Below are 24,854 nucleotides of genomic sequence, written 5' to 3' on the forward strand. Positions count from 1 at the left end.
TGTGTAGCCAACAATTTGGTGCCGGGCACCGTGGCTCACGCCTGTAATCCCAGCACTTTGGAAGGCCGAGATGGGCGGATCACTTGAGGTCACGAGTTCAAGACCAGCCTGGCCAACATGGTGAAACCCTCTCTCTACTGAAAATACAAAATTAGCCTGGCGTGGTGGCGGGTGCCTGTAATCCCTGCTACTCAGGAGACTGAGGCAGGAGAATCACTTGAACCCGGGAGGTGGAGGTTGCAGTGAGCCAAGATCACTCCATTGCACTCTACTAGCCTGGGCAACAAGAGCGAAACTCCAATTAAAAAAAAAAAAAAAAAAAGTGCTGGGATTACAGGCATGCCACCACACCCAGCCCTAGGGTTTCAATTACTTAGAACACAAAAGATGAACTACAAATAATTCATCTAATAAACCTTTTAAATTTTTAGCAAAAAAAATTATTTCCATTTTAAAACAAAACATTTATTAATTAATTATTTCTTGGAATACCTTTTAGGCAGGCTTACATCAATGTATTACAACTTGAAACCAAATGAAGAGAAAAATGCAGCTTAATTCTTCGAAGCCAAACTCACCCTTCTTGCCTTGCTCTGATATTTGATAGCTTTTTTTGTTTCTTCTTTAGCGTGTTCTACATAGTCTGTGGCATTCATAACGTTTCTTTCTATGTTGTTGATCATTTCACCCTTAAAACAAAAAGTTTCAAACTTAGAAGACATTTTCAAATGGCTTAATCATGTATCTTTAAGACAACCATAGAACAAAGGTTTTATATAAACACGATGTGCATGTAATGGATACTGAGGGTTTTTTTCACATTTACAGAAAGATAAAAGATGAGGCCATTATACATGTGCCAGTGCAAAGCAATCAAAACTCAATTTATATTTTAAAAAGAATGAAAAGGAATGGGCCACCATGTTGATAATTAAAGGCACCTCAAGTCAATTCTGAGATACCTTTAACACGCAGACACTTTCGACAGATGGGCAGGGTGAAGGGAGGCAGCCAGCTTTTGGTTGAACTAGTATTTTACCATTATGCACAGACAGACAATATACAAAGAATGACATCTTTTCCACAAAGTAGAAAATTGTAACTACTTCTTTAAATCAGTAAACTGAGCATAGCTCACATCTGACACTCAGCTGACTACATTAATGAGCAAAATGTAAACAGAGGTGAATTCAGCAAAGTGTGAGGGAGGAAACGTATTACCTGGTTTTCTGTCCACAGACACAACCTGCAGCAGTGAATCGTAAAGCATTGAAGAATGACGGAGAGTTAACTCACTCAGTCACAAACTTCAACTTACTAGTAATCTCTGACTATGCATACATTTGCATTAGATGAGTCAATATAATGCAATACCAACAGACTTCTAAAAGGAAACAGTGAAACAAAGCCAGGGATACAGCCATTTTTCTAACGGAGCTTAATGCAACGCATTTGGTATAGAGCAATTACAATTGAAGTCTAAGGTACTACAAAAGCTTTAGTAATTACAGAAATCATCTCTCGTTCTTTCTGTCCAGCTGGTTTCCTTTGGAATGCTTCCTGGAAATAAGTAACCAATGGTAATCAGACTCCCCACACTCCACTTATCATATAATGAATGGCAATGGGGCCCCCAAAATCAAAAAGGAGTAAGATCGTCCCATCCCTGCCCTCTGTGTAGCTGTTGGTTTCCTCTAGCAAATGCTTATACATACAAACATTAGCCGGGCGTAGTGGTGCAAACCTGTGGTCCCAGCTACTCGGGAGGCTGAGGTAGGAGAACTGCTTGAGCCCAGGAGGCAGAGGTTGCAGTGAGCCAAGATTGTACCACCGCACTCCAACCTGGGCAACAGAGCAAGACCCTGTCTCAAAAAAAAAAAAAAATAGGCGTGGTGCCTGAGTTTTTCACACACATTCTCATTATAAAGTTCCTCAAAATACAGTGTTTCTTAACAAGGTTGCTGAAGCAGGCAGGAACAATCCTGTGTGTGGATGGATTCCTATCCTTACACAATCCAGGCAGTCTCAGAAAATAAGCCCATCAGATGTGAACCTACTTAGGGGATGACTCCAGCCAAAACAGATCCGAAACCAGGCTCAGGACAAGTGAGGAAACCATTTACTTAGGATGGTTTGATATAAATGCTTCCGCTTCACCTGGTGGTCAGCTGAATCCTAACCAGCAACAGAGTCTTATCTCCATGGTATTTGAAAAATAACGAGAGGACCTTATTCAAAGACAAAGAGTGAGTGTGAACATACCCATGCACATCACAGAGCATGTGATCTGTGATCCATCCCGTACTTTACATGGAGAGTTCAATATATACATACACACATATATATGTGTGTGTGTTTTTTTTTTTTTTTTTTTTTGGAGACAGGGTCTCACTCTGTCACCCAGGCTGGAGTGTAGTGGCATGATCATAGCTCACCACAGCCTTGAACCCATGGGCACAAACAATCCTCCCACCTCAGCCTCCCAGAGGAGTTTTCTATTTATTAAGAATTGCACTAACTCTTCGGTTCACTCAGAAGGGCCTTTCCACACCAGCTCTCACTCCCTATCTGTGTTACTGGGCAGATGGGAAACCCCGTGTAACAGGCACAAGCTTGCATCTGTGTCATAGATTGTATCCCCACTTGGGGTTGATTCTTTCAGACATTTCTCCTAGTTATTACTGTAATATATGCTTCTTATAGAAAATCTGAAAATAAATACTTTTAGAGAAGATTAAAATTCCCATAGTCTCACTGCCATTACACCGTTTGATATACGCCTTTCCTTCTGTGGATACTGTTTTATGGAGCCAAGCTCGTGCCACGTGTTTGTGTTTATGTACTCATACATATGTACGGGCATACATAGAAGATCTTTGTATCTCCCTTTTCTCTTAATTCTAGCACAAACATCTGCATATTTCAGTAAGAATTCTCCATGAACAAAGTTTAGGTTGCCTATGGTTGCCTAAAAGGCTGACCTATGAACACTCCATAATTTAATCAACTGAACCAGTCCCTTCCTGTTAACAGTTCAACTGTTAAAGCTGCTTCCAGCATTTCAGCATCACATATAACACTGCAATTAACTTGAATTTGGTGGATCCAAAATAACAGCTTTCCTAGATACATCCACTAGACAGAGTGGGATGCAGTAAGATTTTACACATGACTGACATCTCTCTTGGAGAATGCAAGAGTCTGTAACTACCTGAGTCTCCACAAACATAGCCATGTCCATGAACATCTCATGCAACTCTCGGATGCTGGTCTCCAGCTTCATGATGTCCTTGTGACGTGACTCGATTTCATTGAGAGCTTGTCTAGTAATTTGTGAATCTGATATAATCTTGGAAAAACAAAAATAAAAGATAATATTAATAAACTTATGATGGGTTTGGAAGTTAAAGGGTTTTTAAAAAGCTCTGTCTACAGAAGAGGACATGGAGCCACAGGGCCGCACCCCCACTCACGTCGGAAGTGAAGATGGATGGCTTCCCGCTCTCCAGCATCTCTTCTAGTTCGTCGTCTGTGGTGGTTCTCCCAGCTGAAAGACCCGCAACCACAGCCCCACTCAGAATGCAGCACAATTTAAAAACAAAGCCGTTTGCAACCATAAGTTAGCAACTACAATCACAGTTGTTAGCATTTTTCAGTAATTTTTTTAACCTTTTCTTAAGCAGATATTGACAATGAGAAGTGAACCTAAGATTGAGGAGCAAGAAGAAATAAAAATACTCTGAGAAACTTTGTAAATGTTATAAACAATAAAATTTCATTTTAATATTAGTGAGAAACAACTGCAGAAAGGAAATCGGTAAACAATGTCTCGGCACACTGGTTTCCCTAAGAGTTTAACTCCGCCTCATGTAAAAGGGGGTTGAGCTGAATGTAGCATGTATTAAATGAGGATCAATAAAGTCCACGTAATGAGAGTCAGATGCCTGAACACTTTCCATGTTTGGAAGTTAATGCTTTCCTTTTGAGTTAAATATGTAATGACTTCGAAGAAACACGTACACAGGTTTTGGAAACCTAATTGTTAATTACTATTTTTCATAGTTTGTGCCACAGAAGACAAAAGTAAATGAATAAATGTCATAATTCAAATGTCATCTAATAAGCAGCATTATTCATAATTGCCAAAAAGTGGAAACAACGCAAACGTCCGTCCCCCGATGCCTGACGGCGCTAACTGTGGTCTAGCTGCACACTGACATACGACTCAGCCAAAAAAACAAAGGACGCTTTTGGTTTTTGTTGCTTTGTTGAGACAGGGTCTCACTCTGTCGCCCAGCCTGGAGTGCAGGGGCACCATCGCAGCTCACTGCAACCTCTTCCTCCCGGGTTCAAGCAATTCTCATGCCTCTGACCCCTGAGTGGTGGGGACTACACGCGTGCGCCACCACGCCCGGCTAATTTTTGTATTTTTTGGTACAGGCGGGGTTTCACCATTTTGGCCAGGCTGGTCTCGAACTCCTGACCTCAAGTGATCTGCCCACCTCAGCCTCCCAAAGTGCTCGGATTGCAGGTGTGAGCCACCGTACCCAGCCCTTTTTATTTTTTTAACAAAGATACGGTCTCACTCTGTCACCCAGACTGGAGTGTAGTGGTGCAATCTCAGCTCACTGCCGCTTTGACCTCCTAGGCTCAAGCAATCCTCCTGCTCCAGCCTCCCAAGTGACTGTGATTACAGGCACACACCCATGCCTGGTTTATTTTTATTTTTTTTTACAGAGATGGGGTTTTGCTATGTTCTCAAGCTGGTCTTGAACTCCTGGCCTCAAGCGATCCTTCCACCTTGGCTTCCCAACCAACATGCTGGGATTAGTATACATGTGAGCCACCACACCCTGCCCACCCCATGGTGAAACCTTGGAAAATCTGTGTTACAGGAAAGAAGTCAGTCACAGAACACATAGTGTATAATTCCATTTATACGAAACATCCAAAATGGGAAAATGTACAGGACTAAAAAGTAGAATGCAGTTGCCTTGGGCTAGGAGAAGAGGAAATGGGGAATGACTGGTGGTGGGTGTGAAGTTTCTTTTTGGGTTGATAAAAGTGTTTTAAATTGATTGTGTGTGGAAATACACCAAAAACCACTGAATTAATTGTATGCTCCAAATATCATTCACATATTAAGAGATTTACTCTCAATAAAGTTGTTGAGATGTCATTTAATGAAAAAAGTTTTAAAGTTAGTAAATTGCAAAATTTGTTTACTTACACTATTTTTTGGGAGGTAATTCTCAATCATTTAAAAATCTATTTGAGAGCACACATGGTGGTTTACATGTATAATCCCAGTGCTTTGGGAGACCAAGGTGGAAGGATTGCTTGAGGCTAGGAGTTTGAGACTAGCCTGGGCAACACAGCAAGACCCTATCTCTACAAAAAATAAAATAAAACTTAAAAATCTATTCAAAATAGCTCAATAAGGAGATTCTCTGAGTTTTGCTTTGCTTTTTTAAAAACATGAAACTTGTTCTAAATAATGTAAAATATAATCATCAAAACTAGAAATTTCAGCTTGGGCAACATAGTGAAAACCTCGTCTCTACAAAAAATAAAATTAGCCAGGTATGGTGGTGTGCTTCTGTGGTCCCAGCTACTCGAGAGGCTGAGGTGGGAGGATCCCTTGGATCCAGGAGTTCAAGGCCACAATAAGTGGTTATCACAACACTGCACTCCAGCCTGGGTGACAGCGTGAGGCTCTCTCTTAAAAAAAAAAAAAACAACAAAAAAAAAACTAAAAGTTACAGTTCATGTCTCATGTTCACAAAGCTCTTCCCACCGGCTAACTGCTAAGTCTGAGAAACAGCCTGGGGTTACGGCATGTGAAATGCAGTGTACATTCGTAATTCCTTATCCAGAATGCTGAAATCCACAACATTATGAAAACTGGGTTTTCCTTAAGCTCGATGTCAAAATTCAACGAGCGGCAAAATCTGACCTAAACTGAGTCATGGCTATTTATAATCTTAACTCCTCCCCCTTACTGTGAATACTCACATTTCACTGGAGAGCTGTGTGAATGTGCCTGATTACAGGGTGCAGTCCTAGACCCCACCTGGGGATTACATAATACACCTCTTATACATTGTACTATCTTCCTAAAATCTGAAAAATTCTGAACTCTGAAACACATACAGCCCCAACCATTCCAGAGAAAGCACTGTGGACCTATGTAACATGCCCTGGTCCAAGAAGAAACTCACTTGCCATTTGAAGAAACAAAGCATACAGCACAGGAAAAGATATCCTGTGACACAAGGTAAGAAACCTGCCTGATGACAGGGCTGACGGAAGGAAGAAAGAAAGGGGACAAATGATTTTAGGTGCAAGGATTTGGAGAAGACCACCGTATGAAGACAGCCCGCTGTGTGGCCAGAGTGACGCCATCCTGAAGCAAAACCACCGTGATGACCGATGCTCGACTCGTGCATGCCAAGCTGTTCTGCAACGAGGTCTGAAGACGATGCCTCCGGCACAGGCAACCTCTCATCAAGATGCTCATCCAGCCTGACCAGTGGTCGCAAGTCTTGTCAAGCAAGTCAGAAGACAGGGCCGGCTGCACACGTTCTACCCTGAAAGCCTGCTGTATAAAGAACACTTTCTGAGGGCAGGCGGCTGTGGGGTCCACCGTCTCTGTCTCTCGGGGGCTTCTGTTCGTACGTCCCTAGCCAATGTTTCCTTCTGAGAAACTGGATTTGTTAGCCTCTTTCTTTGGCGTCTCAGCTCGCTCAGCCTTTGGGGGTGAGTTTGCATAGACCTGCTCACTTCGGAATAGCCACATGGAGGGTTTAGAATTTAACAGACTTAAAGGAATTACTAAAAAAAACTCCCAACATGTATATGATACTTCATTGCTTATAAGACACTTTCACAAACAGTACTGCATTCGATAGAGTATGATTGCAAGAGAAGAAACTGGAAATGAATTCTATGGGCTGAGATAGAATAATGTGGGAAAGAGAGAAGAGACTTAGGTGATCTGATCACGCCACCGGATTCACATGGGGAGTGAAGACAGGATGGACCTGCAGGAGAGATGGTGCGGGGCCTTCAACCCCAGGCTGGGGAACTCTGTGCTAGAAAAGCGCTCACCACAGAGTCCCAGAGCATAAATCCTCACAGTGCAACCGGCTGCCTGTAATGATGACTTTCACTTTAAAAAGTACTAACAGATCCCTGAAGTCAAAGTGGTTTGTAAAAACTTTTTCATAGAAAAGCAGTCTAGTCGACATCATGATTGAGCATTTCTGCCAGGATGGAGCAACAGGGACCGTATTTTCCCTGCCACTTGAAATAACAACAAACCCACCAAAATCTACAAAACAATGATTTCCAAGACACTGAGCATCAGGCCACACACTGATTCCCAACAGATGGAAACAAGCCAGGTGAGCCTGCTGCTGCCCTCAGACGGAACTCTCGTGTCAGCCACAGAGCAGAAAGGGCCCAGGTGGAGCCCAGGGGAAGTCCTAAGGCAAAGGCACAGAGCTTAGGGGAGACCAAGGCAACTGGATTTGCAAGATGGAGTATGAGAGATGAGAGAGATGCAGAGAGCGAGCCGCACAGACCCCGCATGCTCACTGGAGTGCTGACCAGCATGCCAGAGGGAACACGCTGCCAGGCAGACGAGGGTGCCATGAGGTTCACGACCATCAGAGCAGGTGCTCAGAAGGGTCTTGCCTCAGGAGTGAGGAACAACAGGCCCTCAAATAAAGCTGCTCTGCTCCCTCTAAATGCAAGATCCCAAAGGCTAAACCATGCTCATGTGATTTAACTACATTCTAAAACAAAGCCCAAGGAGATTTACAAAAATACTCAAAATACAGAAATACTCAGCACCCCACAAAGTAACGTTCACAATGTCTGGCACATACTCGAAACTTACCAGGCTCGCAAAGAAGCAGGAAAACACAAGCCACAGAAAGGAAGGAAATCAACCAACCAGAGCAGACAGGACACTGGAGTTGGCAGACAAAGACGGTTCAAGTTACTACAAGTGCGTCCCAGGTGTACAGTGGGGAGCAACACAGGAGACATGTAAAACACCCAGCAGAACTAGCAACAGAAACCAGTGTCTCCGATGAAACATACACCAGAGGAGGTTAAAGGCAGATCAGACAAGCAAGAGAAACTGACCAAAACCAAACACACTGGAAAAGAGTATCTAAAACATGAGGAGCCTCGCTGAGCTGTGGGACAAGGTCAAGCGGCCTGGCGGGCATATGACAACATTCTCTGAGGGGGATGTGCGGTGTTGGGAGCCGGGATGGGCCTGAGGCTTCCTCTGACCTGCGAGCTGACACGCTGGCCTGCCAGGGCTCCGTGGAGGCCGGCAGAAGGTCCAAGGCCCCAGGTCAGGGACAAAGGGATTTCCTACTCACAGCACAGCAGGCAACCTGAGGCTCATGAGCAGCTGTCCACGGCCCCCAGTCTCACGGGGAGAGGCAGAGCAGCTGCAGTGGGACGTCCTCACAGTGGGTTTGTGTCACAGCTGAAGGACCCGAGCTTGGGAACCCCAATCTTTCACAATGGGGAGTCTGCAAACCTGACCAACCTTTATCCCTGAAACAGACCCGTCTGTCCCCGAAGAAGGCGCCATCTCCACTGCCACAGCCGACTGTCCCCACAGACACCCCTGAAAAGAGTCTGGGGCAATAGGGCCGCTGCCTCTGCTCACAGACAAGGAGAGATGTGAGGAGCCATGAAGATGCCCCCGAACCAGGGCAGGACGGGACTGAGGACACAGAAACACTCAAAGAGGAAATGACTGAGCACTCTCCCAATCTCCCTGAAACTCTAAAAGCAACAGCAATGAGCAAGGTAAACCCCACCGCTTAGGACTTCCTGAAGACAGGAAGAACAGGTTTGCCCGACTCACGGCATAGGAAGCTACGAGTGGTCTTTGGGTTTTACAGTATTGGTGAAAATAGACATGGATTTCCTTTTCTGAAGTTAAAGTCATTTGAAGTGAGACCTTAAGGGAGAAAAACATGATTTTAACAAAGACGGAGTCTCCATTACTCACTTATCTCCAGCTGGCGCTGGATGCGGCCCTTGCTCCGCTCCCGAAACAGAGTCTGTGCCTCATTGTACTCCGCCATGGCTTCCACAAACTTCCGAGACAGCACCGAATGCTAACAACACAGGAAAACTACATTCGTATCTGAGGGCCATGCCTTCTACTGAAAGTGACATGCAAGACATGCATTTTGGAAACTCAAACTACATGTTATTCTGCTCCTGCAAATGGAAAATGATAATGGCAAAGTCCCCATGGCAGCATCTGTGCTAAGAACTTTGCGTGCATGATCTTACCTAATTTTTACAAGAGCCCTACTATGCCGGTCACAACCCTACTTAAAGAAAACCATGACTTTGAGGTCATTAGCCCAAGGTCACAGGCTTTTCTGATAAACACGGATCAGCACTGGGACCCAGGCAGGTGGACCCCAGAGCCCGCGTGCTTCATCGCCTTGTGCCCATGAGGGGACCCAGGCAAGCGGACCCCAGAGCCCGCGTGCTTCATCGCCTTGTGCCCATGAGGGGACCCAGGCAGGCGGACCCCAGAGCCCGCGTGCTTCATCGCCTCGTGCCCTCGAGGCCTCAGGGTTCTGTCTTCCTCTGGGCTGTACCACAAACCACTAAAACGTGGCGGCCTTACCACAAACACTAAAATCATTTGGATAATTCCCTACTCTTTGGAATAGAACTCTGTTGATGGACCGAATAGATTTTTCTTCACAATAAAGAGATTTCTATAAATACTGTGAAAGGAAAATAAAATCGCAGGACCTCACACTCACTATCCCAAAGGGACAGTTAAGCTTGGGAACTGAGTCATGCAAAACACTGCCCTCCCTCCTCTTCCCAAACAGATGGCTGCAGTGACAGAAGGCTGCACATCGCCCCAGCAGCCTCCTGCACAAAGTGCTCACGAGGAAATTCCTCGTAGGTCCCAGAATCTTTCAGAATTCATATCCCCCCCACCAAAAACTAACTCTAAAACAGAGTTCTGCAGAATCTCACCCTGACAATGTACATTAGCCGCTTATCTTCACAGGTACAGGACAAAGACAAGACTAGAAGTCACCCTCGGCCCCCCCTGAGAAATGCATGTATAGCTCCTCCCTCACCTCAGGCTCACACTGGCCCACGTAAGAGGCGGATCTGGGCACGGGAGGAGTGCAGAATCGACCCCCACTCCTCTCTTCCCACATGTGAAATGTGAACGCAGTGAGCCCTGAGCAAAGCCTCACAGCAGTGTGGCCACCCGGCTGCCACTCCCGCTTTTTCTCTTTTTTTTCCCCTTTCCTCCTTCCTCTCCTGCCCGCTCTTTCCCCTTTAAATACTGAAGTCCTCAAAACCCTCTTCAGGAAAGGCACAAACCACAGATCCTACTCTAATTTGTATTTCTTTTTTCCAAGTGTGTCCTCAACTTTGGCAAAATAAACCTCTGTCTCAGATACTTTTGTTTTACAATACTATATTATTTTTGTGCAGAAATACTATGAGGATAAGCATGACAGTAAAGATGAAATTATTCAGAGTCTGCAAGAAGAAAGTAAAAACACTTATTCTGCGACATTACTTTAATCTAAACGAGGCTGATAGCAAACCTGGGTTCTTCGTATCCGAAGATCCACTGAAGTCCGGTTCCCACTCTCATCCTGATCAAAACTTTGTTCAATAGCTAGGAACAAATAGGAAATAATTACCTTCCAAATTTAAAAATGAAAATGTTCTAAGCCTGACTTCAAATTCCTTTTATTTCTTATCTTTGAAGTATCTTTATAGAACTAAAGCTAATGAACAAGTGACCTTTTAAAACAATCTACTAAAAAGACAATCCCTCAATAGGAAATTATTTTCTGAGACAAGGTCTGGCTCTATCACCCGGGCTGCAGTGCAGGGGCACAATCTCGTCTCACTGCAACCTCTGCCTCCCAGGCTCAAGCAGTCCTCCCACCGCAGCCTCCCGAGTAGCTGGAATTACAGGCGTGTGCCACCACATCCAGCTAATTTTTGTATGTTTTGTACAGACGGGATTTTGCCATGTTGCCCAGGCTGGTCTCGAACTCATGAGCTCAACTGATCCGCCTGCCTTGGCATCCCAAAGTGCTGGCATTACAGGTGCGAGCCACTGCGCCCAACCCCATCAAGAGAAAACATGTATATGTAGATACACACAGATATATATACATACACACATATATACACAGATACACACAGATATATATACACACATATATACAAATACATGGAAAACATACATACAACAAAATGGAAACATAACCAACAAACTTTAAAACTGGGTACCACTAAAGGGAAAGGAGAAACAAGGGGACGATGAAGAAAGAAGCTAGACTCCGAATATGTTTTATATATTTGACGTCAGAATGACATAAATACTTCACAAAACTTAATGCAAAATTAAATTTAAAAAAATTAATCCCTAAACTTCAAAGGAAAAATAAAGCAAACCTAACAGTAAGTCAAGTTAATGATATAACCATACAGAGGAGCCGGGTGCAGTGGCTCACGCCTGTAATCCTAGCACTTTGGGAGGCTAAGGCAGGCGGATCACTTGAGGCCAGGGGTTCGAGACCAGCGTGGCCAACATGGTGAAACCCTGTCTCTACTACAAATACAAAAATTAGCTGGGTGTGGTGGCGGGTGCCTGTAATCCCAGCTACTCGGGAGGCTGAGGCAGGAGAATTGCTTGAACTCAGGAGGCAGAGGTTGCAGTGAGCCGAGATAGTGCCATTGCACTCCAGCCTAGGCGACAAGAGCAAAACTCCATCTCAAAAAAATAAACAAACACACAGAGGAAAAACTATTCAAAGCAACTTTAAAACCCAGTAATTTGTAGCTGGACACAGTGGCGTGTACCTGTAGTCACAAGTGCTGGGGGGATCACTTCAGCCTAGGAGTTCGAGGCTGTAGTGCACTATGATCACACTGGTGAACAGTCACTGCACTCCAGCCTGGCCAGCACAGCAAGACCCCAGGTCAAACAACAACAACAACAACAAAAAGTAATTTGATTATATAGCCCAGTGGGATATACCTATAGACAAAAAGAATGACACAAAAAATAAAAAATAAACCTTTAAGTAATCATACTCTTGACAGTAGATGCTGGCATAATTATTTTGAGTCTGTTCTGTGTGTACTATGAATAGCAAGTGAATAATTATGTGTCAGTGAGAACCAGAATTTGGGGCATAGTTGAAAGGAAATAAAGATGTAATATTGCCCTTATCAAGTAAAAATCCTTTCAAAAAAATTTTTAGTCCTTCCTTTATTCTTAATTTAATTTGGATTCTCAGTAACAAATCATGATTCATTTTATCTTTTAAAAAAATCTTAGCCCAGTCCACTGAAAAAGCCTAGGAAAGAATGGTCAGGTCATCGTCATGTATAGTAATACATTCCCCAGCATGCTGACCTCGGTGTCTAGATCACATTCTTCAGACACAGGAGCAGGGCTTTCTGGGGAAATGGCTGATGCCAGGCCCAGGGAGGAAAGGGGTGAAATGAGCATGGGGACTTTTGTCACAGCAAAAAGTGGAAAAGCTGTCACAGACAATGAGGGGCCTACCAAAAGGACTCAAGAGTCCACCCTACTAGCCAAAGAGACCATCTGAGCATTAAGGATAATGCAGCAATGAAAACATCAGATGTGTTTAAATCCATGTGTTCACGATGATGGACGACAAGCAGCAACAGAGACTCTTCCCTGGTCATCTCTGGAGGACTCCAGGGAACTGACCTATGAAAATTATACCAGAGACAGAGAGAGAGTCCAACGCTGATCCTCTCTGTCCTCCATGATCTGTGACCCAGAATGTGCTTTGGCTCCCTTGGTTGGAGAAGCCAGGTCATTCGTCCTACAGAACCTGCTACACTGCACATTTTGCTGATTTCACCCTGCAACACATTCAGTAAGCTCTGCTGTCCTCTGTATTTACTGTGGGCTCATAGTTAAATTCTCCAAACTACCCAATTCAAGAGTTGAAGGGGAAAGGTTTCTTTTTAAATAACTATTCCAGCAACTAAACAAAGAAGGAAGAATAAAATCAGGATATTCATGCTTGTAATCCCAGCACTTTGGGAGGCTGAGACTGGCGGATCATTTGAGGTCAGGAGTTTGAGACCAGCCTGGCCAACATGGCGAAACCCCATCTCTACTAAAAATACAAAAATTAGCCAGGCATGGTGGCGGGCGCCTGTAGTCCCAGCTACTCAGGAGGCTGAGGCAGGAGAGTCGCTTGAGTCCGGGAGGTGGAGGTTGCAGTGAGCCGAGATTGTGCCACTGCACTTCAACCTGGGTGACAGAGTGAGACTCTGTCTCAAAAAAAAAAAAAAAATCAGGATATTACTGCTTGCAACTTCTAATGAATTATGGATCTTGGAAATAATCATCCATTTTTGACAATATCACAGAATAGAAAAGAATGTTATATCTTATTTAAAATTTTACTGAACTTACTTAGAGCCAAGAAAAAATGTTAACGTCACCATTAACATCTTTTTTTTTTTTTTTTTTTTTTTTTTTTTGAGATGGAATCTTGCTCTGTCGCCCAGGCTGGAGTGCAGTGGCGTGATCTCGGCTCACTGCAAGCTCTGCCTCCCGGGTTCACGCCATTCTCCTGCCTCAGCCTCCTGAGTAGCTGGGACTACAGGCGCCCACCACTGCGCCCAGCTAATTTTTTGTATTTTTAGTAGAGACGGGGTTTCACCATGTTAGCCAGGATAAGTCTCGATCTCCCGACCTCGTGATCCACCCGCCTCGGCCTCCCAAAGTGCTGGGATTATAGGCGTGAGCCACCGTGCCCGGCCACCATTAACATCTTAACGTAACCATGAGGACATAAAATCTGTAATCAGATGCTGCATCTTTACATTTTAAAAACCCACAAAAAACACCTGAATCAGATAAAGCTTGGAGAATTTAACTACCAACTTACAGCAAATTCAGAGGACGGCAGAGCCTATTAAATGTGCTGCAGAGGTAAAATCAGCAAAATCTGCAGCATGGCAGATTCTGTAGGACAAATGACCTGGTTTCACCAACCAAAGGAAAAAGTGCAGAGAGAAAAATCATGAAGGGAGAATCTCATTTTTAAAAGCCAGGGTTTGGTCCTTATTTGGGACTCAATTCAAGCAAACTGTTTAAAAAAAAAAAAAATCGTAAGACCACTGGGGAAATTCTGCCTGGATATTCTGTACTATTAAGTAATTATAATGAATTTGGGTTTAGATATAATTGTGGTTGTGCTTTTGGGGAAGCTTCTGTTTTTGAAATTCACACTGATGAAATCTCAGATGCCTGGGATGGGCTTCAGAATAGTCTGGGAGCGGGTGGGGGTGGGAGCTCATGGAGAACTGTGGAGCTGGGGGGTCGGCTTGTGGTCGCCTCTCTCTGCTTCTGCACACATCTGAAACCTGCCATAATAAAAGTATTTTATCATCTGCACAGAGATTGTTTTTGATCTTGATGCCATTCTGCAAAAATCAAATACAACATGTTTTCTACCAAATCGAGAAAAAGCAACCTCTGTTTAAGTCCCCTGTTTTACATGACAAAGCTATAAGCCTCCCAAAAAACTACTGCTGCTAAAGTGGAATGCCAAACATCATCGAATAAATTCTACAGAAAGTTGGAAAGAAATGAGCAATTAAAGGGTCCATTCAAGAAGAGCCTGGCAATTCACCTTCCCAAACATCTGCAACTTAGCCTGAAATGTCATAAAAAATGTAACAGTGTAACAGTTTATAAGCAAACACATAACCTTTTTGAATATGAATTAGTACTCTGAATTACATACAAATAATTTATTTTAAAGCAGTCACTATTTTAATTTTTAAAAAGGTAAAAGAACAAAAACCAATAAAGAAAAAAATAACAAATACCCACACTCCCAACATCAATAATTAAACATAAAACTTCAAACTTACCCTTTAACTTGGCTCGAATTTTATTCGCAGTTTTCTTGATTTCTTTGTTCAGATCTTCAAGCTCTTCTTTTATTTCTATAAAAATTTAAAATAAAAAAATAAAATACAGCATCTGAGCTATAATATCCAACATAAATGATATCCAATAAATTTAAGTGAAACAGTATCCTTAGTAAATATTCACTTTTTTTCTGTAAGAAAAACTACCGCTTATACCAGTGGTTCTCAAGGTGGGTCCCTAGACAGCAGCTTTCATAAATATCAGGTGGCAGCTTAGTAGAAACACAAATCCCTGGGGCCCACCCTGGACCTACTCAGAAACTGAGGTGGGGACAGTGGCCCAGCAATCTGAGTTAGCAAACCCTCCAGGTGACACAAGTTTGAGACTTGCTGGTCTATACCCATGAATGAAACTGCTGCCTAAATCCACTGCTAACACCTAGACCTGGGAAAGGAAAACGGAGACGTAACGATGATCTCAACAAAGTCTCCCGTGTGTGTGCTTTTCTCTTGTGCTGTCAGCTGTCTCCCCAAAACGCCCGAATAATCACAGCCACCACTTCAGCGCTGCTGGGCCGGTCGCCCTGGCCTGGCTTCTCAGACACTCAGGGCTGCAAGCAGCGGGCAATGGAGGCAGGGGCCGGCCTCCTAACACGGAGGGAGGCCAGCAGAGCAGTAGCTGACACTCCAGGGCAGTGCTGAGACCTAAGGCCACCCAGGGCGTCATAGCAGCCTCTGCTTTCATGCCTAGCTGCCCCAGAGCCCAGGGAGGGTGGCAGGATGTCTGCTCCATGCCGCACACTCACATTTGCCAGTCCAGTGGCTGAAGTGACCGGAAGGGGGTTTCTCTCTCCTTTGGGCAGAAGTTGCTGAAACAGGAAGGGCCCCGCCCCGTCTCTGGAGTCCTGTTGTCGTTTTAGAGAGTCCTGCACTTGCCTCTCTCACTCAATCTCACACGCATCAGCCAGGGAAAAGGCAAATGTTTCTGCCGTAGACAACTTGGCCAAGAATGAAAGCTTTCAGAGATGCCCATTCTCTTCCTGGCACCCCCTCAGCTGAGCATACGCAGGGTGCCCCGAGTACCCACTGCACACAAGTGTGTGCTAAGTCTTCTTTCCATGCTCAGCTACAGTCATCAGACGCAGCCTGGCTCGTCCAGGGTTTCAGAGCCAGATCAGAGACTGAGTGATCTCCAGAGGTGACAGGTCACGCACCAGTAATACCTACTGAGTACTTTCTGTGTGCGAAGGCCTGTGTCATCTAAGGAGGCTAACAAGATCACCAGGGATCTAACAACTCGGTAAAAAACAGATAAGACAAACCCAGGAAGTGCCAATGCCACGCAGAAACTAACAACGGACGAGACAGGTTTCACAAAATGCCATGGGCAGCGAGGAGGAGAAGCGTCTACTGCAGCTGTCCCACAGGAGGGGACATCTGACCTGGGAGTGGAGAGACTGGTGGCTTCCATTCCAGGCAGAAGAAGGGTCTATGGCACAGAGCAGCAGGACAGTGGGCTGTAGTGACTGGCGTGGGAGGAGGCCAACTACAGGCTGCCTGGGCAGGAGTGTGCAGGCCCAGCTGAGTTTGGGGCTTTTACTGAGGGCACCAGTCAGCACTGAAGGTTTCTCAGCAAAGAAAGACATCAGCAAAGATGCATTAGAAAGACTTTTTTTTTTTTTTTTTTTTTTTGAGACAGAGTCTTGCTCTTGTCACCCAGGCTGGAGTGCAGTGGCACAATCTCGACTCGTTGCAACTTCCGCCTCCTGGGTTCAAGCGATTCTCCTGCCTCAGCCTCCCAAGTAGCTTGGGATTACAGGCCTCCGCCACCACACCCAGCTAATTTTTGTATTTTTAGTAGAGATGGGGTTTTGCCATATTGGCCAGGCTGGTCTCGAGCTCCTGACCTCGTGATCCGCCCACCTCAGCCTCCCAAAGTGCTGGGATTACAGGCGTGAGCCACTGCATCCAGCCTAAAAAGATTATTTTTAAGCAGGGCACAGTGGTGTGCACCTGTAGTCCCAGCTACTTCAGAGGCTGAGGCGGGAGGATCACTTAAGCCTAGGAGTTTAAGGCCAACCTGGGCAACTAGCAACATGCCATCTCTATTTAAAAAAGGAAAGAAAAAGAAAAAACAAAGAAAAATTATTCTGATAATGGATGAAACTAGAAAAAAAGAGAAACTAGACACAAAGGGGTCATTTCGTGATTCTCCTCTGTGAACATGTTTCTAAAGGGAGATTCTCAGGGGAATCTTTCTACCACCCCAAGGGGTATTCTGAAATTTGTGGGGTATTTCCAGTCATCATAAAAAAGGGAGAGCCACTGGCATCCAGAAGACAGGAGCCAGGAATGGCACCAGCCAGCACCACACAACAAAGAACTGGCCTCCATCCTCCTGTAGTTCCTGAGCGTGACGACGGGGTGTTCGTGCGCGTGTGAGATGTGCCACCCTCGAACCTCATTACGTCAGCACATCACCCACTGGCCTGCATAACTGCCAGATGCACGCTGCTCACTCAGGCAGGAGAAAAGACCTGTTTTCCTGAGCCCAGAACCTGACTCCAGCTTATAAATAAGCCCTGTTTTCATCTGCATCGTTTCAATATCCAGTGGATTTTCAGGAATGCAACTGCCGTGTCACCGCTCTGCATGGCAAGAAAGCTGTACTTCAGTCTATTTCAGTGACACCTACTGCCTCAGGAAAAGCACAGGGAAGCCTGCTAACGGCAGCTGAATCACAGCACCTCATCAGCTTGCAGCCTTGGCTGTGACAGTCACAGCACTTGTTTGTAGGGGGGCAAGCGCCTCAATTTTGTTTTCTGGTGTTGTGCCTGAGCCTGCACAATACAATTTGTACTTCAATATGTAAGTTACTTCCATTTTATGTCTCCTTCATATTAGTTTGGATATTATATATTTTTTTAAATCATGGAGGTAGGTAGGCTATATCATCTATGAACTTCATTTTAGAATAGTAAAGGGAACACAAAATGCCTTATAAAATGGGGCATTTGACAGGAATAAGAGAGACTTGCTATGAATAAAGAGGGTGGCAGGTCCATAGTTTGTGGCAGGGGTGCTGGCTCCTGTGGTGCGTGAGGCTGATGCAAACACCCCCAAGGCCTGGCCACTGTGCCTGGGGAATGAGGGCTGAGTATAGGAGTCGAAGCTAAAACGTACACACAGCAAGGGCATTTGTGCAGGGGTCCGGCCCAGCCAGCGCCTGAGCACAGCTGAGGACGACTAGACTCGGGAGACGGTCTTGAGCCACCGCGCAGCCACAGAAACCACAAGATCTGAGAGCTGGGCCTGCCAGTGGATGAGAGTCTCCCTCTTGAGCTGGCGGGCCACAGCAGGACTCACTCCCCTGGGGAAAGCAAGCCCTTGGCCTTTACACAGCAGGGGTGGGGGGCACTCATGACGGAGTGAACTTGCTGCCACTACAGGCCCATGGGGCTTGAGCAACTCATCAGCAAAACAAAAGAGGCACTGCCTGTCTGATCCTGCAAGCTGCAGACGCAGGCCATAAAGTCACATTTGATAAAGGTGGTATTTCAAATCAGAGATCAGACGGGGATCAGGAACCTCCTCTTCCAGCGGCCTAGGTGATTCAGCTCAATCCTGCTGCTGAGAACAATTAGAAGGGGTAGACACAATACTCTTTTTAAATCTGTGTAAAGCCATTAGAAACCTAACAAGGTGCGAAAATAAATAAAATAAAATAATAAAAAAAGAAATAAAAACAAAAGAAACCTAACAAGGCAGGAAAGAAGACTCAGAAGAAGAAAACCCAAAGACGTGGGCCCCACCTTTGCAGCCACTTTTACCTGGGGGCATGTGCCAACTCCATAAAAGGCAGCTGAGCTGCAGAGAAGCTGAGAAAACTGTGCTGACTTGGAGAGGCAATGCCCTAGGAGGAACAGTCAGGTGGGAAGCTGGCCCTCGCAGGGGCTGAAGCCTCAGTCTAAATCATCTCAATCCCTAAAATTAGATCCAGAATTGCTGGTGCTTCTAGCCATCTGCCAGAAATAAAAATAAATCATCTCTTTAAAAAGAAAATACCATTCAGGACTCAAATTATTACTGCAAATAATTCCCATACAAAGCTCAAAACTCAATCAAAAATAACCAGGCAAACAAAGAAAAAAAAAACACACATGAATGAAAACCCAACAAAAACAGACAACACTAACCCATCCGCAGAGGCACCAGCTAATGAAGTTACAAGACACAGACGTTAAAACAATTACATTCAAAGAGATAAAATGTAAGATCATAAATTTTGTCAGAGAATAGGACAGTATTAAAAGGAACCAAGTGGAATTCTAGGAGTTAAAACCAATCCAAAAATAATTCCATAGATGAAGAAAGATTCCCTGACCTGAAAGACAATCGCTGAAGAGAAATCAAACGATAAGTCAGGGAAAACATTTTCAAAATAAAATATATAGAGAAAAAATGATGAAAAATAGAGAACAAAAGAGGAGAGACAGAAAGGATACACTGAAACGCTCTAAAGACATACAATTCCAGCCGCAAAGAGAGATGACAGAAAACGGAGCAAGGATGCTATTTGAAGAAGTAATGGCCAAAGTTTTTCAAAACACAGCCAGAAAACGTCAGTCCAAAGACTCAAGAAGCCTTATAAGAAGAGGGAAAAAGAAAACGAAAACCACATCTCAAAACTTCACAGTAAAACTGCTAAAACCAAAGACCAAAAACCAAATATCTTAAAAGCTCTAATTAGCTGACAAAAAAAAAAAAGTAAAGTCAAAAGACACTGGAAAAATATGTTTTAAATCTTCAGAGTGGTGAAAGAAAACAACTTCTAAACTAGAATCTTCTACTCAGTGAAAATATCCTTCGAGAATAATACTAAACTGAGGATAATTTCAGATAATAGCGAATCTTCACTGAAGGAGGTAAGAAGGAAGGGGAGAGGAACCGCAAGGGCAGGAAGGCCTCGGGTGGGGTGGTCCCAGCCTGTGGTGGGGGCAGCTGGGCTGAGGCAGGGCAGGGGTCCCGGAGCCGAGACTCCCCAGGAAGGCCCTGCAGTGGGAGGGGATGCCGGAGCCTGGCCACGCAGCTCCTTACGGGGAGTACGCGCGGCTTCATTTCTGAAGGGAGAAGGCCCCATGAGCTGTCCCCATGCCCTGCAGGGGAGGGGACAGGAGAGGGGTAACACAGTGAGAAACGCTGTTTCTACAAAAAAAAAATATATATATATATATAAATTATCTGGGCGTGGTGGCATAAACCTGTAATCCCAGCTACTCGGGAGGCTGCAGTGGGAGGACTGTCTGAGCCCAGGAGGCTGAGCCTGCAGTGGCAGTGGGCTGAGATCACGCAGCTGCACTCTCGCCTGGTCGACACAGGGAGACTCCTCTGGAGGGTGGAGGGGAGAGGGCGGGGGAGGAAGAATCACAACAGCACTGGAAGGCAGATGCCACCACTAGCTCATTTCACACGTGTGGGAACTGCCCCGGGAGAGGTTAAGTGATGCGTCCAAGGCCACACAGGGATAACCGGTGGGACAGGATCTGAATCCAGAGCCACAGAGGCGCGGCTTCCTCCAGGCCCTCAGGGGCCTCCGCACAAGGAGCCGGGTCTCCATGAGTCTGATTTCCCGCAGAAAAGCACAGAATGCACGGGAGCAGGCGGCGCTGGAGATGGAGACGGTGCAGACGCTGTCCCAGCGCATTCGGAGCGGAGCCCCAGGGAACGGCTGAGGGAACAGGAAGCAGAGAAAACGGGAGCGTGCGCAGCCGCAGGACGACCGCACCTGAACACAGGGTGCAAGCCAGGCTGACGGCTGACTGCAGGAGCGAATCAAATCCCCGCCGCCCTGCAGGGGGAATCCCAGCCTCGTCGTCACTAAAACCCAAACCAGAATCACACACACTTCATGCTCCTGCAGGGCTGGATCCGCGTCTTGGAGGGCCTGAAATTTCTACGTTTTGCAAAGACGCTCTTTTAATACAAAAGAAAAAAGAAATAATACAAAAGTAGAAAGTGAAAAAAGAAAAATGCAGGTAAAAGGTCCTTCGTCCACCTCTCTGCCCTGGGATCCGCGGCTGCAGGTGGCGCGGCGCGGGCGGTGCTAGGACCGGGGACCCGCCCAGGACCGGCTGCCTCTGGCGCCACCTGGCGGCCGCCGTGCCCAGCCCTGCCCCGGGTCCTGAGGTTGACGGGGGACCTCGGGGAGGGCAGCAGCCCGGGGATCGCCCTGCTCACCGGGACCTAAGCAGAGCGCCTGCCCGAGAATAGGGAGACACGCGGGAGGCGGAGCACAGTAGTCCCCCTTCCTCCCTCCCACCCTCCCCTCTTCCTTTAGGAACAAGGCGGGAAGGCCAAGAGCCTGTCCCTCTCTGCGTAACCCCGGGCCCATCACTGGGAGAGAGGAATCACTGCATTTTGCTTTTTAAAGACTGACCAAGGAAGCGGCTGGAGGCTGCTGCCTACGTTTTGGTTCACATTCTGCCACAAAACAAAACACAAAAAAGCAATGGTTTTCTTCAGAGCCCAAAAGGGACTATCATGAAACAGTAACAGTCCTAAATTTACTCAAAAAATAGTTCTCTCTGCTATGACTTGGCAGCAAAAATGTTTTGGAGGTAAATTATTCAAAAAAAAATGCGGATACTTATTCAAATATAATTTCCCTAAGCATTAAGCATGATGTTAACAGATGTTACATAAAAGGTCCTACGGGCAAATAAATGTGTGAAACACTAAACAAAGCTAAACAGGCTTCCTTCTAGGAAGCCTTCTCAGAGCCTTGATTATTCTACGGGTACTGCAACTTCCCAAGAGGGGCTGGGCGACGGCACGAAGAGGTCCCCGGAAAGATCTGGCCGCAGGCAGCACCCTGGCTGCACGGACTAGCTCATGAGACGGCGGCTCCAGAAACATTTTGGGAAACACACTTCTGAGTCACTGAGAGGGCATAAACAGAGGCTCAGAATATTATTTTACAAGATACACAAAATTTTAAAATGCACTTTTTCAATTTAATACTACTTTCTTATTTTTTCAACGTACGGCTACACTAAGTAATATTCCAACAAAAAATGTATTTGCTGGCAACTTTCCTCCAAGACCAAGAATACATGTGCCCCCATCACCACTTCTATTCAATACTGTACTGGAGGTCAGCTAAATAAGTCAGTTAAAACTAACAAGCATAAGAGCTGCAAGGAAAAAACGGTCACTATTTATTCACAATTACATGATTGGGTACAGAGACAATCCAACATAAGCTACAGAGAATATCAGAATTAATAACTGATTAGGCAAGGGGTACAAGGCCAATATGCAAAAATCATTGTATTTCTATATACCAACAACAAACAGAGAAAATGACATTTAAAGTAGATACGGCTGGGCACGGTGGCTCATGCCTGAAATCCCAGCACTTTGGGAGGCCGAGGCAGGTGGATCACAAAAGTCAAGAGTTCAAGACCAGCCTGGCCAATATGGTGAAATCCCATCTCTACTAAAAATACAAAAATTAGCTGGGCGTGGTGGTGGGCACCTGTAGTCTCAGCTACTCAGGAGGCCAAGGCAGGAGAATCGCTTGAACCCGGGAGGCGGAGGGTGCAGTGAGCCGAGACTGTGCCACTGCACTCCAGCCTGTGTGACAGAGACTCCGTCTCAAAATAAAAAAAAAATAGATAAATAAAAAATAAAGTACATATGACTTGCATTAACATCAAAACATTGACTACCTAGGAATAAATACAACGAAAGATGTGCGCGACCCTCCTCGGAACCCACAGCACGGCACAGACCGGCATTAAAGGCGGCCTGTGTCGTGGAGGTAGGGGCCATTTTCATGGATTCAAAGACTCAACGTTGTTAACATAGTAACTCCCCCCACCATGATGTGTGGACTCCTATTTGTAATCTCTGGCTTGCTCAGATCCATGTCCCCTGTAGAGCTTTCAATATTTATCATTCCAGAGCAATGAAACTCTTCTCTACAGCTCCCACGCCCCTAACGCTGAGTTAATTTAAAATCATGTCTTTTCTCCCAATGAGGAGATGCAAATACCACGGGGAAGCAAATTGAGACAAAAATCCAGGTTCTCCAGCTGCTTCCACTGAGCTCCTTTCACTCTCCTGTGTGCCTCAGATTCAAAAGGAAGCAAATGTGAGGCAGGGAGAACTTGGATAAACAGGTAAAGAAAGAAAACCGTTTCTTCCGTGCCATCCCCCACAGCCACTGAGCGCAGCACAGTCCATACAAAAGCTCCTCAAGACTTTCAGAGTCGCCTCAGTGTGTCTTCCTATTTCACTCTGCTCTTACAAGTACTGGTTTCCAAATCAATCCCTGATTCACTGCCCTCTGAACAGAAAATGCTGTCTTGCTGAACTGTGGTCTAATCTTGGCCCCTAAGTTCTGCGAAGCCACTTTCGTGTATTCTTTAGGACATGATCCATCAGTGGGCCTCACCCCGGCTGACCACTAGAATCATACAGGCAGCTTTAAGAAAAAAAAAACATACAGATGCCCTGGCTCGCCCCAGGCCAAACGCCTCAGACTCTCTAGGGTGTCAGCATTTCATACAAACTCCCCTGAATCTCCCGTGAGGCCAGAGTTGAGGCCTGTGCCGCAGACAGCCAGAGGGACACACAGACAGACAAACGTTTTGTTGTGAACAACAACTTACTTCCTTCCGGGTTTGGTGCAGAAAGAATGATGCTGTGGTTTTTCTTTACTTCTTCAACATATTGAGTTATTTTATCAATACTGTTTCTAATCTCCTCCACCTAGGAGACAGAGAGAGTCATTACAGCATGGCAAACTCAAATCTGTGACCACTTTTCATCCCCTAAAAGGGGAAGAATAAAGGAGGGAAATAAATAATTACCACATAAGAAATAAAAGCCTCTCCCATTCTCACACTGGTATCGTTAAATTTAAAAAATAAAGATATATCCTATGAATATTTCTACCTTCATACCTAAAGCAGTACCAATCAACATTCACCGGAAAAACCTATCAGGTTGTAAAAATTTCTAGTCAAGTCCCAAGCATGACACAGATGGGCCAATTAGAAGCATACTACTACTAATACCCATTCTCAGTATAACCAGGAAGTAAGCCCATAAAACATGCAGGCACAGTGGCTCACACCTGTAATCCCAGCACTGTGGGAGGCCAAGGCAGGCGGATCACTTGAGGCCAGGAGTTCAGGACCAGCCTGGCCAACATAGAGAAACCTCTTCTCTACTAAACGTACAAAAATTAGCCAAGTGAGGTGGCACACACCTGTGATCCCAGCTACTCAGGAAGCTGAGGCTCAAGAATCGCTTGAATCGGGAGGCAGAGGTTGCAGTGAACCAAGATCACACCACTGCACTCCAGCCTGGGCAACAGAGCAAGACTCTGTCTCAAAAAAAAAGAAGAAAATAAAGAAGAAAATAATAATAATAATACTCTTATGGGAGGAGGTATCTATAGCTCATACAGCCAAGGCTTCATAATTGTTATCTTTGACCTCTAAATGTTTAAATTCAATATTTGTTTCAAAATGTAACATGTCATTAGCAAGATTTATCTAGATGGAGTCATAACATTACCTTCAAAAACCTCTACGGTAGGCTGAATAATGACCCCAAAGATGTTCAGGTCCTGATCCCTGGGCCTGGGAGTTACCTTATAGGGCAAAAGATACTTTGCAGATGTGACGAAACTAAGGATCTGGAGACGGGAAATGATCCTGAATTCTCCAGTTTGGTCCTCATTAACCCGTTTATGCCAGAGGCTGCAATGTGTGTGTGTGAAAAATCAGACCTTGGTGATGACCCTGAGCAGTAGGATATAAATAACTCGCAAAAGCTTAGCGTTCCAATAATGGAACACTACG

At 45.2% G+C, this 24,854-nt stretch overlaps 1 protein-coding gene and 1 pseudogene across 4 annotated transcripts in view; one reads left to right on the top strand and one right to left on the bottom strand.

Moving 5' to 3' along the window:
• Positions 1-24,854, bottom strand: part of STX2 (syntaxin 2) — a 49,494-nt gene that overhangs the window by 8,379 nt on the left and 16,261 nt on the right. For 3 of the 4 annotated variants that reach the window (XM_034934856.3, XM_034934855.3, XM_034934854.3), the window contains exons 3-9: positions 23,655-23,754; positions 14,980-15,054; positions 10,635-10,708; positions 9,044-9,152; positions 3,474-3,547; positions 3,212-3,349; positions 579-689 (exon numbers count right to left, since the gene is read on the bottom strand). In XM_034934856.3, coding sequence (XP_034790747.1) covers positions 579-689; positions 3,212-3,349; positions 3,474-3,547; positions 9,044-9,152; positions 10,635-10,708; positions 14,980-15,054; positions 23,655-23,754 — 681 coding nt within the window. Of the gene's footprint in view, positions 1-578; positions 690-1,221; positions 1,247-3,211; positions 3,350-3,473; positions 3,548-9,043; positions 9,153-10,634; positions 10,709-14,979; positions 15,055-23,654; positions 23,755-24,854 lie in introns of those variants that run through there. The other variant, XM_034934857.3, reaches the window with a different exon arrangement.
• On the top strand, positions 17,372-17,469 carry LOC112436836 (small nucleolar RNA U13; annotated as a pseudogene).

The sequence above is a fragment of the Pan paniscus genome, chromosome 10 (assembly GCF_029289425.2).
Source record: "Pan paniscus chromosome 10, NHGRI_mPanPan1-v2.0_pri, whole genome shotgun sequence".
NCBI classification, from domain to species: domain Eukaryota; kingdom Metazoa; phylum Chordata; class Mammalia; order Primates; family Hominidae; genus Pan; species Pan paniscus.